The following is a 14263-nucleotide window of genomic DNA, read 5'->3' on the forward strand; positions in this document are numbered from 1 at the left end:
TAAAATACAATTTCCTCATATTGACAATGAGACACTGTGTCCGCCAAGTAAATTCCACTCATACCACTGAACTTGCTGCAACAAATAAAGCCTTATTCAAGCTCAGCCAGGTGTCTTTCGAACGCAATGTGACAGAAAAGAGACAGGCGTGTTCAGTAGGACGAGAGCCAAAGACACGGTAGTCATCATCGTAAATATGGTACTCCGCAGGAGGCCCATAGAAACAGCGAGACACAGCCATGCTAGCTGCCTGTGAACAAGACACCTTTCATGATTCACGAGGCCTTCTGGGACCAATCCAGGCAACAAAACAAAACAAAAAAATTACACACAAGCATATTTACACCCTCAGACATGGCAGAGTGCGTTATAAACGACAACGCTACACGTGGTCATTAGGAGTCTCGGCAGTGCAGAGAGCACACGCTAACAAGTAGCTGTAAAATGACTCACTCCACTTGGTTTGTCTTTTAGAGAGGGCAGATTAGTCATGTGGCATACATGTGTATAATCTTTAGTAGCATACACATCAATGATTACAATGTTACATTGCATGATAATGAAGGTGAGTAAATATTATTTCAGTCTCAGCCTTAAAAAAAACCATTATGGTCTTATTCGGTGGGGTGCAACGTTTACAACCCAGGAGATAGCAGTATAAGCTAGTTGTATAGAGTGAGAATCATGTCCGTTTTACACAGTGCATTTCTATCTGAACGTGTTGCAGCTTTGCATCCTCCTGAATGAGGCCCAGAGCAGATCAATACAGTCATCAGACTGACCTTGGGTGGCAAAGTTGACTCCCAGCAGAGTGGTCAGCACTTTGTTAAAGTTCTCCCCAGTGTACAGGCACTCCGGTTCAAATCCCTGGCAGGAGAGGAGAAAAGACACAAAGAAGACACGTTCAATTCAAAAGCAAAATGCCTAGCTGCTCATATGACTGAAAACAGCAGAGGAAGAGAAGTATGTCAAAAATCATTAGCAGCAGAGAGGCTTTTCACTGATAACAAAGAAGTAGGAGATGCTGCCTTGCTAACTATCACACTGAGCAGCCTGACTGCAGCCCAGCAACAACACACAATGGGATACGACTTGCACACAACAAGACAGAGACATGTTGAATGTGAACCATATTTTTCGTGGCATAGCGGTTTTGGTAACGAAAGAGACGGTTCCCTCCTCATTTGCCATTCGATGCACACTGAGCACTCGCTCGCTCTCGGTCTCCCGGCCTCACAGACAGCCAGCTATCCACTTTCCTCTAGCAGCTATAGTTTCACATTTTAAATAAAACATCTTAGATATAGAGTTTGGGTAGCAGGGCATGAGGAATCTGTTGACTATCTAGCTCTTCAGAGCCAAAGCAACTGTGACTCAGGGGTATTGCATAAGCCACGCTTCAGCTTTGGTGAGACTATCACAACACATTTGGCTCTCTGTTAACCATGTCAAGATGACAGACTACTGGGGCAGCTTGTAATATTGACATGTGTCAATCTGTTGCTTGTTCATTTTTGACAACATCCACAGAGAACTGAAGCATCGATCAAAACTACACAGTTACATAAAAGCTGAACAATCTGACATCTGAGGCTAAAATATGACATATGAAACTCACTTGTTCGTCTTTGTCAAAGAGCCTTGAGCAGGGGCTGGGTAGTATGTGACTCACATATGTTATAACTGTATATTACTGTAGGTGTCTATGAAAAAAAAGACTGCAGGCTCAGGCTCTAAAAATTCAACTATACTGTAGTCGACTAGAACTGGTCAAGTTAGCCCTCAATCCACTGCTGCTGCTTCCCCTTTGTGCATCTCTGCGCAGAAGGAAAAGTTGTGAGTGACTGCTCCCTTTCTCTAGTCACATGACAGCCCCACGTGCCTATTTTGTCTGTGGTTAAGAAAAAGAGAGAGGGTTTCAGCATCACATCACTGACCAGAGCATGGGAAGGGCCGAACTGCATTGGTCCGGGAAAAAAAGTCAAGATGCCATTTTACTGGGGCTCTCCAAATCCGTACGGTTGTGAGCTACTGCACTGCCGCAAAGACTCTAATTATGGAGGAGAAGTGGGATCGCTGCATGAAAGCAGAAGGGACCTCCCAAAACAAAAACAGGCCAGCCAGCGTTTCCCTTCCTCAACCACTTGACTTGCAGCAGCGAGCCTGGCTGATTCAATTACTCTTTTTTAACAAACCAACTTATGTGGTTCAAGACCAGAAAGGACTATTTATAAAAGGTTGGGGAGTGAGAGGCACGACTGTCCAACACGGCAGTCACTATACTGCATAGGGAAGGAAAGGACTTCCATCACCCTCGTATTATCTGCATCACCACTCATTGTGCTGGAAATATGTTAGGCCTGAGGGAGAGACTAGTTTAGTGCGGATTCTGCTGAATATGCTACATGCAGACATAAATATCAATGTAACTTCTTATGGTGGCTGAAGGGGGGGATAATTTTCACTTGAAAGGCAGAGAGTACAGCTAGATTTCTAATTTCTGTTTAATTGCATTGCTGCTCAATGCACACTGCTCAAACAGTGGACAGTGGAGCCTTATTCAAGACAGAAGCAGTCTCAGTTGAGACCCATCAACAAGCCGCTGTCTGTCTGTGTGTTCTGTGGGAGTGACTGAAAGCATGCCTACTTAAGAGGGTAGCCCATTCCACAAGGCAATCAAGAGACATGTGACAAAAACATTCTACATGCAGAAGAAAACAACCTGTGCTGAAATAACAGCAAACCAGTTCTAGGCAAGTTAAGACTAACCTGTGTTGAATATATTGCCACAGTCATGCAGTATTATTTTCTAACCATGGCTTCACATTTCTCAGCTATGGCACCAGTCCTCAAATAAGTTTGTTGGTAACTATTTACTGGAGCCTAGAAACAAGAATTCGGCAACCAACTCAAGTCAAAATGTCCAACAACAACAAACACATTATCATATAAGATGTGTTAGAAAAGCATTTCGCTACACCCCCAATAACGTCTGCGAAATATGTGTATGCGACCATTAAAATGTGATGTGATATAAGAAAGCAAAACATTGCAACATAAAATAGATTCATTAAACAGCCACCACAAACAAAAGATCTTTGAAATGACTTGCCTCTACTTTCAAGGATGTACATCCTCTCAAAAACTCCTTGATATTGGCGATGCAGTCGGCTTCGTTTCTCGGATCCTGACAGTACTAAAACCAGACATGAAATAAATATATAAAAACATAGCATACCTTGGAAATAAAGATAACGGGTTAATTTAGTTTAATTATAGGCGTTGACGCAAATGAGAACTTAAGATGGGAAAAGAAACAAAGTAACAATCCACTGTATCCTTTAGAATGTTGGTATATCTTACATTTTACAAAGTAACTGTGGATTCTTCCTACGCCTGTCTCATTCATGTATACATAAACCCACCAGGTCATAAACCCACCTCTCGCTCAAGGGGGCAGTCGCATCAGGAAGCGAGCCTTTGAGAAGGAAGTGACGTGCAGATGACCTCTCGCTTCTCCGCTGCGTTGCGTCTTATTTTTTTGTTTAGTCAGTGACTTTCATCAGTTTTAAATTGGATGGAATTAATTTAGAAGACTGCCTACAGCCGATGTATGCTAAATGAATCATGTATGTTTTCCTTTGTTTTACGGACTGCATTCAGTTGGCATGTACAAAATACATTACAGTGAATGTCTGGTGCCCCAAATAAATCAACCTGCTAAAAGTGCAACGCTGCATATCGATATGCGTGCATGTTGATTGTTATTTATTCTGTCTCGGAGCCTACTTTTTGTATCACAAAATGCACGTGGAACTACTATACATTAATAAAACCACAATTAAGAAAAGTGATATCTTCTAAAAGTTTAACTTGTAACCATCATATCATTCTAAAATTGTACCCTAGATATTCTTTCATGTGATGTGACTTCAACATAAACAATAGATGCAAATGCATCTAGCACAGGTGAGAAAAAGCATTGGATAGCAGAATGTGCATCAGTTTGAATATATAAGGATATTTGGTTACATAATGTGTTTTGGAACGTTATAGTTACTTTTAAGACTAAACCACAGAACAGCAACTAAACTCTTTCCGAGTCGTTAGTGAACTTCAGAATGCGGAACACTTTTCACTTCACAGGAAGTCAGCAAGTTATCCTATACAAATGTAACAATATTTTACATTATTGATAAATGGCTCATCGTAAAGTTGCATGTGGCACATTCATTTATTCCAAATGTTTTAACTAAGACATGTTACATTACATGTCTTAGATGAGCAATTTGATCAAACTACCCCTCCCTTCCTCTCCAGAGGCGCTGCCAGTGTTTTTTCCCCCTCGCAGTTGAAAAGCGTTATGACTTTGTAAATTACTTTTCCCGTTATCACTCACTGTTATATTGCACTTATAACAGTGCAGTCACAATGCTGCGCTTACCTTTGGAACAGAGCCGGACACAAGCCGCTCCATAAGTTTGCACAGGACGACCCCATCTTTCAGAGATGTTTTCAGAAATTCCTCTGGGTCAGCTATGTTCTTCTTGGGTGAATTAAGTACCCCTAATGATATCAGCCACGTAACCGTCTGCTCCTCTGGGTTCATAGCTCCAATTAACCCTCCTTATTATGCATCCCCAACGAAGGCGCAAAGTTAGAACTCTGTATCAAAATGTTGTTACCCACATCCGTATCACACTTCTGCTTGTAAAAACTCCGTTAGCACTAGTATGGGGGTAGCCCTACTGGTTAATAACAAGCACTGTACAAAGACATATAGCCATTAACCCTTGTGTGGCGTTCGGATCTAAGGGACCCATTTTCAATGTTTACTTTTTTTTAAATTATACAATTAATTATTTTTTCAACTTATTGGCCTTGGCTCATTTTCTGTGAAAAACATGTAAAATAACACATTTTCATTTATATTGTACAGTACAAGTCAAAAGTTTGGACACACCTACTCAATCAAGGGGTTATCTTTATTTTTTTAAACTAATTTCTACATTGTAGAATAATAGTGAAGACATCAAAACTATGAAATAACACATGTAGTAACCAAAAAAGTGTTTTCTATTTTCTATTTGAAATTCTTCAAAGTAGCCACCCTTTGCCTTGATGACAGCTTTGCACTCTTGGCATTCTCTCAACCAGCTCCATGAGGTAGTCACTTGTAATGCATTTCAATTAACAGGTGTGCCTTGTTAAAAGTTTATTTTTTGAATTTCTTTCCTTCTTAACACATTTGAGCCAATCAGTTGTGTTGTGACGGGGGGGGGGGGTTAATCTGGAAAATGTCTAGAACTTTGAAAGTTTCTTCATGTTCAGTCGCACAAACCATCAAGCCCTATATCAAAACTAGCTCTCATGAGGACCGCCACAGGAAAGGAAGACCCAGAGTTAACTCTAATGAACTTATCCTCTGCAGCAGAGGTAACTGCACCTCAGATTGCAGCCCAAATACATGCTTCACAGAGTTCAAGTAACAGACACATCTCAACATCAACTGTTCAGAGGATACTAAAGGACACCACCACTAAAGGACACCAACAAGAAGAAGAGACTTGCTTGGTCCAAGAAACACGAGCAATGGACATTAGACCAGTGGAAATCTGTCCTTTGGTTTGATGAGTCCAAATTTCAGATTTTTGGTTCCAACCGCCGTGTCTTTGTGTGACGCAGAGCAGGTCAACGGATGATCTTTGCATGTGTGGTTCCCACCTCGAAGCATGGAGGAGGAGGTGTGATGGTGTTTTGCTCGTGACACTGTATGTGATTTATTTTGAATTCAAGGCACACTTAACCAGCATGGCTACCACACCATTCTGCAGCGATAGACCATCTCATCTGGTTTGCGCTTCGTGAGACTATCACTTGTTTTCAACAGGACAATGACCCAACACACCTCCAGGCTGTGTAAGGGCTATTTGACCAAGAAGGAGAGTGTTGGAGTGTTGCATCAAATTAAATGGCCTCCACAATCACCTGACCTCAACCCAATTGAGATGGTTTGGAATGAGTTGGACCGCAGAGTGAAGGAAAAGCAGCTGACAAGTGCTCAGCAAATGTGGGAACTCCTTCAAGACTGTTGGAAAAGCATTCCAAGTGAAGCTGGTTGAGATAATGCCAAGAGTGTGCAAAGTTGTCAAGGCAACTTTGAAGAATTTTTATCATGACAGACAGTGTCACGATAAAATATATTTTGATTTAACACTTTTTTCGTTACTACATGACTCCATATGTGTTAATTAATAGTTTTGAAGTCTTCACTATTATTCTACAATGTAGAAAATAGTCAAAATTAAGAAATACCCTTGAATGAGTAGGTGTGTCCAAACGTTTGACTGGTACTGTATGTGGTGTTTGGGTCCTGCTGTTTCAACATAGCACCAAGAACCTCCCTGTTTTCTTGCACTCTTTACCCTTTATATTGTGTAAAACTACACAATGTCTTGTGGGAACCTGCACAATGTTATTACAATACATTATTTCGATACATCAGTATTTTCCCACACTCTACCCCAGCCAGGTGCAAATTGGGAGAGGGACACAACAAATAAATAGCTTTGCATGTGTGGCTCCTTACCACAATCAATCAATATGACAAAAATAATCTCTGCTCAGAGGGCCTTAGAAATCATTTTTGGTGAGAGAAGCTAGTGTGTAAGGAGCATCTTCCACTTTGGAAGATGAAGAATTTTCCGAATATGATCATGTCTCTGTCAATTCGGAGTCTGACAGTGAGTTGTAAGAAGAGGATAAGATTGACCCTCAGCCAGCCAGCAACCAGCTCATCAGCAACCTGCAGGAGAAATATGGATGTCAAATTTTTGTTGGGATTGAATGGTTTTCTTGCTCAAGGAATGCTCAAGGAATGAGCCACCTCACTTGACTGCCAATGTGATAAGGATGCAACCAGGGCCGACGTGGATGGCGGTTACTCATGCGCAGGACATAAAGTCTTCTTTTGAACTGTTCATTCCAGACACCAGCAAGGATAAGAACACCAAAGTATGCATGTAAATGAGTTTGGTCCATCTCTCCAAAAATACCCTAGATATTAGTGCAGTCCAGAAATTCATTCTGGACTGCACTAATTTGGAGGTTATTTTTGGAGAGATGGACCAAACTCATTTACATGCATACTTTGGTGTTCTTATCCTTGCTGGTGTTTTCAGATCCAATGGGGAGTCCACAGAATCCCTGTAGGATACAGAAACCGGCAGAGAACTATTCTGTGTAACAATGTCTCTGGAAATCTTCCACATTCCTTCCAGTATTATCCGCTTCGATAACCGAGACACCAGACCAGCTCTGCGGCAGAGACAAGCTAGCTGCAATCAGGTCAGTGTGGGACAAATGGGTGGACCACCTTCCCGTTTCCAACCCTGGGCCCAACGTTACTGTTGACGAGCAGCTTATGGCATTTAGGGGCCGATACCGTCTAAACCCGCAAAATATGAAATCAAGATCTGGGCTACATATGACGCTGCTTCATCATATGCGTGGAACTTACATGTGTATACGGGGAAGCCAGAAGAAGCCCCTGAGAAGAACCAAGTGAGGCGGGTTGTCCTGGACAAGACACAGGGACTCCGTGGCCACATCACATGCAATAACTTTTTTACTTCGGACAAGCTCCTCAAGACAAAGCTGACAATGGTAGGAACAGTACTAAAAAAAGCCAGAGCTCCCACCTCAGCTGATGAATACACAGAACAGACCAATAAATTCTTCTAAGTTTGTGTTCATGGCCAACACATCCCTAGTCTCCTACGTGCCAAAGAAAGGCAAAAATGTGGTACTCATGAGAACACTGCAAAGGGATGGGAGAATCTGTGGCCAGGAACATCAAAAAACAAATCATAATGGATTACAATGCCACAAAAGGAGGGGTGGACCATTTAGACAAGCCGGTGCCTGGCTACAGCTGTAAAACAACCCTACACTGGCCACATGATTTTCTTCAACATTTTGGCGTACAACGCATTTGTCATCTGGATGGCGTAGCACCCAGAATGGAGCAGAGGGAAGCTCCAGAAGAGATGGCTATAACTATAGCACCAAGAAGCGGCGCTGCGATGTGTGTGGACACAAGGACAGGAAGACACAGTACACATGCTCCTAGTGCAAGAAATACATTTCCAACACACAGTAAAATGATCCCTCGGTGTGTAGACCAGCTTTAATTATGTTCAGTGGGGCTCATTTATTGTTTCCATAAAATACAATTTGTCCAGTTCAAAGCAATAAACATCAATAGTGATAAAAACCAATCATTGATATTTGTTCTAGATAAACATGATTTATTCCACCAATGTCTTGATTATAGATTTTTGGTTTGAGAAAAAAAACACATTAGAAAACAAATAGCGGTTATATTGATAAATGTGATCTAGCAGAGGTAAATGTCAATTATTAACCATGTATGCTGTCTATATTGCTTGTAATTGATAAGTCAACATCTAAGTATATTGTTATGGCGGTATTGTTTTAACCCAATAATGTTGTGGGTCCATCAGACATTGGGTGAATAACAAACACACACAGGGGTTAATGGGTCTTTCGATTCTTTGTAATAACTGTTCTCCTGTACACACCTGGGAGACACTGGAGAATTCTGAGCTATGGATGTGTGCGTGTAATTCCAATTCCACTGCAATAACATCAGGAAACAGAAAATCGTTATCTGATGAGCTCTACCATATCCGGCAAAGAAACATTCCATAATCTAGATTTCTGTAAGAGATGCCTATCACAAATGTGGCTCAGCAAACCAAACAGAATCTGAATTCCAATTCTAGTGTACCATCTTAATGAAGTTGCATAACTCCAGCAATGAATGGTTATTGTGCTTTTGGGAACGGTGTAATTCCTAACTTTCGCTGTTCCAAATGTTTTTATTTTTGAAACCAGGCATTGGAATGACCTTCCTTTTGAGTCTCATTTCTCTGCCTGGTTTGTGTTCAATGTTGGATGTTTCCATGCAGGCGCCTGCCACTCTTAGTTGTAATTGGGAGCGGTGCCAGCACAGGTACCTGAAACAGCAAAGAAAAGATGCATAGTCTATCACAAAGTTAACATGGGGCATGTAGCCGTCCACAGGTGTTCTTCAAATGTGTTTAAGAGTTATTAAAACAGTGTTCTTTTGATCACTGAATTGGTGCTGGACATACCTGTTCGGTTCTCTGTGCGATGGTCCAACATCAACCAACAGGAAAGCTTGAATCAGCAATAGTTCCAGAAGACTGCTCTTTTAGAGCTCATCCTGAAACAAGAAAATATAAATTAATGTCCTGCCATTTCTTTGATTTTGTATTACAGAAAGTTGATAACCCAACCCGCCAGTTTCCCTTGAAAATAAGTCAATGGTCCGATTTGATTTTCTCGCTCCCATTCACTTTCCAGTTTTGTTGTTAGGACATGGCTGGTCTTCCGAGTTGTCTCCATTTGTGAGTCGGCATGCTTGTGACAAGATGAGCTTTGACTACACCACTTACTAAAAATAGAAAATTAAATCCATGGTACACAAAAACAAAGATACCTTAGGAATATTGCACCTAGTAAAATAAACTAATTTACCATACTTTTAAGTTGAAGGGAAAAAAAGGTCTCCGGCAAAGGTGATCTCCTCGTGATTCTGCACATTGTTGACAAGTTACCTGTTGACCCTTAACCTAGGTTTAGTGGCAAAGTCATCTTTTATCAAGCGAAATATAACTCCTTAAGTTGCTGATATCAATTTGGTTGACGAAATATGACAATTTAAATTGAACGCCATTGTTTCATTTCACTTCCTGGTGCACCCAGTGGCTCGCACACCAACTATTTGAGAAGACCAATTTACGGGTATGAAATTAATTTCACAGACGAGAAACAAAAAGGTTTGCTTTGCTTACCAGCTGTTGACACTATCAGTCGTGTTGAAAAGACTCTTGCGTTTGGTTGTTGGGGTCTTTCTTTGGTTAGGTCGTTGCAAGCCACCATTGTTTGGCTCTATGGTGAAGGATCCATATCCACAGAGAAAACTACACCGATGAAGAGTTTGGAAAGTGACATTTGCTTTGTTCTCAGACAACCGGTTGGTTGACTAAAAGTACAGGACTGTTAAGTGTTATCTACAAGCTTCACAGTTAACTGCATCTCAACTGATCTCTAGTGGACAGAACTTGTAGATGTGCGCTGAGATATGGGTGTACATTCATGTCAGTTTCTGAACATCCATTAGCGTTGCGAAAGGTCTTTGGTTAAAAACTTTATTAGTGTATGAAAGCCATATCCAAGACTATAGCAGGACATAACAGCACTAAATGTACAAAAACTAAACACTCATCACTTGGCAATGGTATCACATGGGCCGGGGAAATATAAAACAAGTAATTTTAACACTTAAAACAAAAAGAAATTGACAGGCTGAGGATAAACAGCTAAAAACCTAAGCTTGTCCACGGAATTTGACATCCTAGTTTTTTCCCCCCTCACTATACAAGTAGTGAATGAGCAGGCGTTGTGTAACGATCGCTCTGATGTCATATTTATCTCAGTATCTGCTGCGGGCAATTCCTCTATCGACTCTGCTGCCGCCGCGGCCACCACGGGGTGCCCCGCGACTTGAGCCACTGTACGCTTCACGGGGGTAGCCTCTCTCGATTGGAGGTGCTGGCCCCCGCTCCTGCTTGCCCATTCGCTCACCACGGCTAGGAGGGTATGGTTCACTCCGACTGCTGGGGTAACTTTCACGACTGCCATAGCCATCCCGGGAACTGCTTCCATAGTCGTCATAGCGACTGCTTCCGCCACTGCCATTGTAGGATGGTTGGGGGCCCCTTGAGGGTGGGGCGCTGCGTGAGTTACCTGCAGGGTCAATGGGTCAGGTAATTGGCAAGTTGCACTTCACACACTTTGCTGAATTGTTATGAGCCAATCTTTTCCGTGAGTATTTCTTAATGACAATCAATAGCAACTACACGTTTAAATCTCCAATACGCTAGGGATCTGAACAAAAAGGTACACTGAACATTTAGGTGCTTTGGCAGATTATTTATCCAAGCTTGGCAGAACATAAAATACGCAATGAAACCCCTTTCGGCATGCCATGTTTTGTTGAGTAGCTGTTTTTTTTCCTTTTAGAATTCCAGTTGTTCGAGTTGCACATTGGTCACACGTGTTTTTCAGTGAGGTCTTGATGGTTTTGTGAGGGTCGTTTTACCCCCCAAAAACAGACTTATGTGCATGATTCCTTTGTGACACTGTCGAACGAACAACGATTGGTCAAGAAGCTTTGTTGGGCGTTTCCACCGACTCGTGATGCATATACGGTCACCAAATCCCAGGGCCACATTGAGCAGGTTGCGAGACTAGAGCAACTTGATGCCATTACACTTAAGTGGTCAATCTTACCGTAACCATCGTAGGGCTCTCGATAAGAGGCTGCACTAGGGCGCTCCATATAGCTTTTGGGTTCCCGGCCTCCACCATAACCATCACTGGTGAAAGAAATGGTGTAACATTACTTCACATTGATGCCAACGGAAACCTACACAATCTTTAGATTCACAAGTCAACCATACCTGTAGCCCCTTGACATTGACCCATATTCATCGCGGGAACTGGATTGGGGATAATCCCTTGGCGGATAGTCCCGTGGTGTTGGTGCGTAGTCCCTTGTATCCCTGGAACTCACATATTCCCGGCTAGAATAGCTGCCAAATGGGAAAACATGTCACATGTGTAAACAAGCAATGTGACATTTCTAAAGTTTCATTCAGAATGTGTAACCAACCACAAATGGGTAGTGAGAGATTTGTTGCACGGGAACACCCACCTGTCCTTTGTGCTGTAATATTCATCTCTTGGTGATGGGTAATCATCCCTTCTGGACATTGAGTCTCTGCGGGGAGGGGGTGGGCCATAGGGGTCCCTGTCCCTAGACATGGAAGCTAAAGAAAACAAGATCCCATGTAATCATCATAAGTCTTTGTGGCACTACATGCTTAGTCAGTCCTCAGTGATAAAGTCGAGAGGTCCTCACACTTACGTCTGCCCATCGGAGAAGGAGCATGTCTCTTGGGTGGGGGGCCTCCATTACGAATCGGAGGACCCCTTTTCAGTGGTGGGGGGCCTCTGGACGAAATCCCTTTGAAAAAGGGTTCTACAATCCCTACGTTATCATAGTAGTCTTTCGGCAGACAAGAAATGCAAATATTAATGGCAAGCTCAGAACTCACAAAACAAATCCAGTTTCATAGCCTACATACTTATTTAGATGGTTTTACAATAAGACTTTGCATAAATGCCCAACACCACAACCCCTGTGAGTACTTCTGTAAAGGTACCTCTGGATGGTGGACCCCTCATTGGTGCTCCTCTAGATCCTCTAGGACCTCTAGGGGGACCGCGGCCACGCATGGGGGGTGGGCCGCGTCTGCCTGCTGACTCAAACTGAGGTTTTGTTGCTTGTTCAACCTTAATTGGCTTACCATCAAGTGACTGAGGAGTAAATAGATTATAACGTTAATATTACAAATGTATACAATCTACATAAGTTGGGGTCGTTTGAAGAAAAAAACAGTGCACAACCGTTTACCTTCCCATTCATTTCACGCGCAGCATCCTTTGCATCTGCCGGACTCTCAAAGGTCACAAAAGCAAAACCTCTTGATTTGTTCGTTTCACGGTCTTTCATCAACAGAACTGGAAAGGAAAAATATCTACTTAGTGCTCACACAGGAACTGTACTAGGTTACAAAATATTAATCTGAACTGATACTCAGAACTTTTTAGGTATTGTGCGTTTTTTTTATAGGTATTGTGCGTTTTTCCGAACCTATTGTTCATCAAAACCATTTGGTTATTAATTTACTTTTTCACACTTTACTTAATCATAACAGTTTATCCATCAAAGGAATCAAGACATTTCAACTTGGTACTACTGAATCTGTCCTCATACATAAGTATTAGCCATGCTTGGGCAATCCATTTAGAATGATTTAGTTATCCAATGCATTTATTTTTACCTTCTACTATTCTGCCATATTTGCTGAAATACTTCTCAAGGGCCTTCTCGTTGGTTTCAGTGTCCAGGCCACCGATGAAGAGCTTCCCTGGTCGGTCAGCCTCTGCCATATTTGGGTCGGTTTAAGCTATTAATAAGAGAATAGTCATTATTCCATGGAGACACCAGATCAACGTTTGTGAAACAAATTAGCATGTTTGGACTAGGGCATATTTGAGAAAACAACTTGTCCTGACCTCGGTTTCGAAACATGCAGGTAGCCATCTTGGCTAACATTATATTAAATTCAAATATACGCGGTGGCTAACTGTTGGAAGTAAGCCACGTTTACCAACAACGGCATTGTACACTAGAATGGTGCGTTTTAACAGCACAAAATGGCGTCAAAGGGGGAATGAATGACAAGCTAACTAGCATTTCCAAACATTTGTGGCTACTCCTTCCAGTTAAGATGGCTTACTTGTTTGGAAGCTACGTTACAAACTAGCTAGTTAGTTTACAATAAAATAACCAAGTGGGGGCATTGTCAGTTCAAGTGCATTATTAGTAAATTAACAATAAAATAAAAAAAGACGAAACTGTGGATTCATTCAACAAAGCTCAAAATGGCGACTGGTTGGCTAGCTGTTGGTCGATAAAACAAACGTGCGTGCATAAATGTATCGTTGAACGGATTTTTATAAAACATTAAAGTGCGTTGGCTCTTTAATATCTGCAAAACAGACAAGCCATTGTGCACAAATGTGAGCAGTGTCTAACACCTACCTTTTAAAATTTCACGACACGCTCGAAGCCTCCTCCAGGAAAATACGAAACGACGAAGGTAAACGTATACCGATCACGTGGTATCACGCATCCGGAAGTAGTTGCCAACCTTTTTATTTATTTATTAAATTTATTCAAACATTTTCACAATCAAATTGCCACCTTTTATATACAAAAAAACACTTGCTCTAATTAACAGACCGAGCAACTAGAAAAATCACGAATAAATAATATAACATAAAATTAAACAAAGAAGTAAACAAAACAAAGACAACGTTTTCTAACCAGGGATCAAATTAATTTGTATTTGTCACATGCGCCGAATAGAACAGATGGCCTTACAGACCTTACAGTGAAATGTTTACTTAAGCCCTTACCAACAATGCTTTAATACGTTTAAGAAAAACCGCTATAGAGTCAATGTGCGGGGGCACCGGTTAGTTGAGGTAAGTGAGGTAATTATGTACATGTAGGTAGAGT

At 41.7% G+C, this 14263-nt stretch overlaps 2 protein-coding genes across 8 annotated transcripts in view; both read right to left on the reverse strand.

Moving 5' to 3' along the window:
* LOC139574236 (rho guanine nucleotide exchange factor 6-like) overlaps window positions 1–4745 on the reverse strand; it is a 30420-nt gene extending 25675 nt beyond the window's left edge. For 2 of the 3 annotated variants that reach the window (XM_071398626.1, XM_071398624.1), the window contains exons 1-3: window positions 4445–4745; window positions 3113–3196; window positions 783–867 (exon numbers count right to left, since the gene is read on the reverse strand). In XM_071398626.1, the coding sequence (XP_071254727.1) occupies window positions 783–867; window positions 3113–3196; window positions 4445–4609 (334 nt within the window). In that variant the 5' untranslated portion in view covers window positions 4610–4745. Of the gene's footprint in view, window positions 1–782; window positions 868–1618; window positions 1794–3112; window positions 3197–4444 lie in introns of those variants that run through there. The other variant, XM_071398627.1, reaches the window with a different exon arrangement.
* Window positions 4746–8158: 3413 nt separating this feature from the next.
* Window positions 8159–13922, reverse strand: LOC139574239 (RNA-binding motif protein, X chromosome-like). 5 transcript variants are annotated; one of them, XR_011674740.1, is made up of 10 exons: window positions 13784–13906; window positions 13020–13145; window positions 12590–12696; window positions 12339–12492; window positions 12041–12181; window positions 11828–11942; window positions 11574–11705; window positions 11404–11489; window positions 9180–9271; window positions 8159–9041 (listed from the first exon to the last, which is right to left on the reverse strand). XR_011674740.1 is itself a non-coding variant. In XM_071398633.1 (9 exons), the coding sequence occupies exons 2-9, from the start codon at window positions 13126–13128 to the stop codon at window positions 10544–10546; spliced, it is 1158 nt and encodes a 385-aa protein (XP_071254734.1). In that variant the 5' UTR covers window positions 13129–13145; window positions 13784–13922; the 3' UTR covers window positions 10246–10543. The 5 variants fall into 5 exon arrangements, 4 of the variants coding, with proteins under 4 accessions (XP_071254734.1, XP_071254736.1, XP_071254735.1 ...); XM_071398633.1 differs by lacking the exons at window positions 8159–9041; window positions 9180–9271 and adding an exon at window positions 10246–10857 and having other exon boundaries at window positions 13784–13922; XM_071398635.1 differs by lacking the exons at window positions 8159–9041; window positions 9180–9271 and adding an exon at window positions 10246–10857 and having other exon boundaries at window positions 12041–12154.
* Between the last annotated feature and the right edge of the window lie 341 nt (window positions 13923–14263).

The sequence above is a fragment of the Salvelinus alpinus genome, chromosome 4 (assembly GCF_045679555.1).
Source record: "Salvelinus alpinus chromosome 4, SLU_Salpinus.1, whole genome shotgun sequence".
Lineage (NCBI taxonomy): Eukaryota > Metazoa > Chordata > Actinopteri > Salmoniformes > Salmonidae > Salvelinus > Salvelinus alpinus.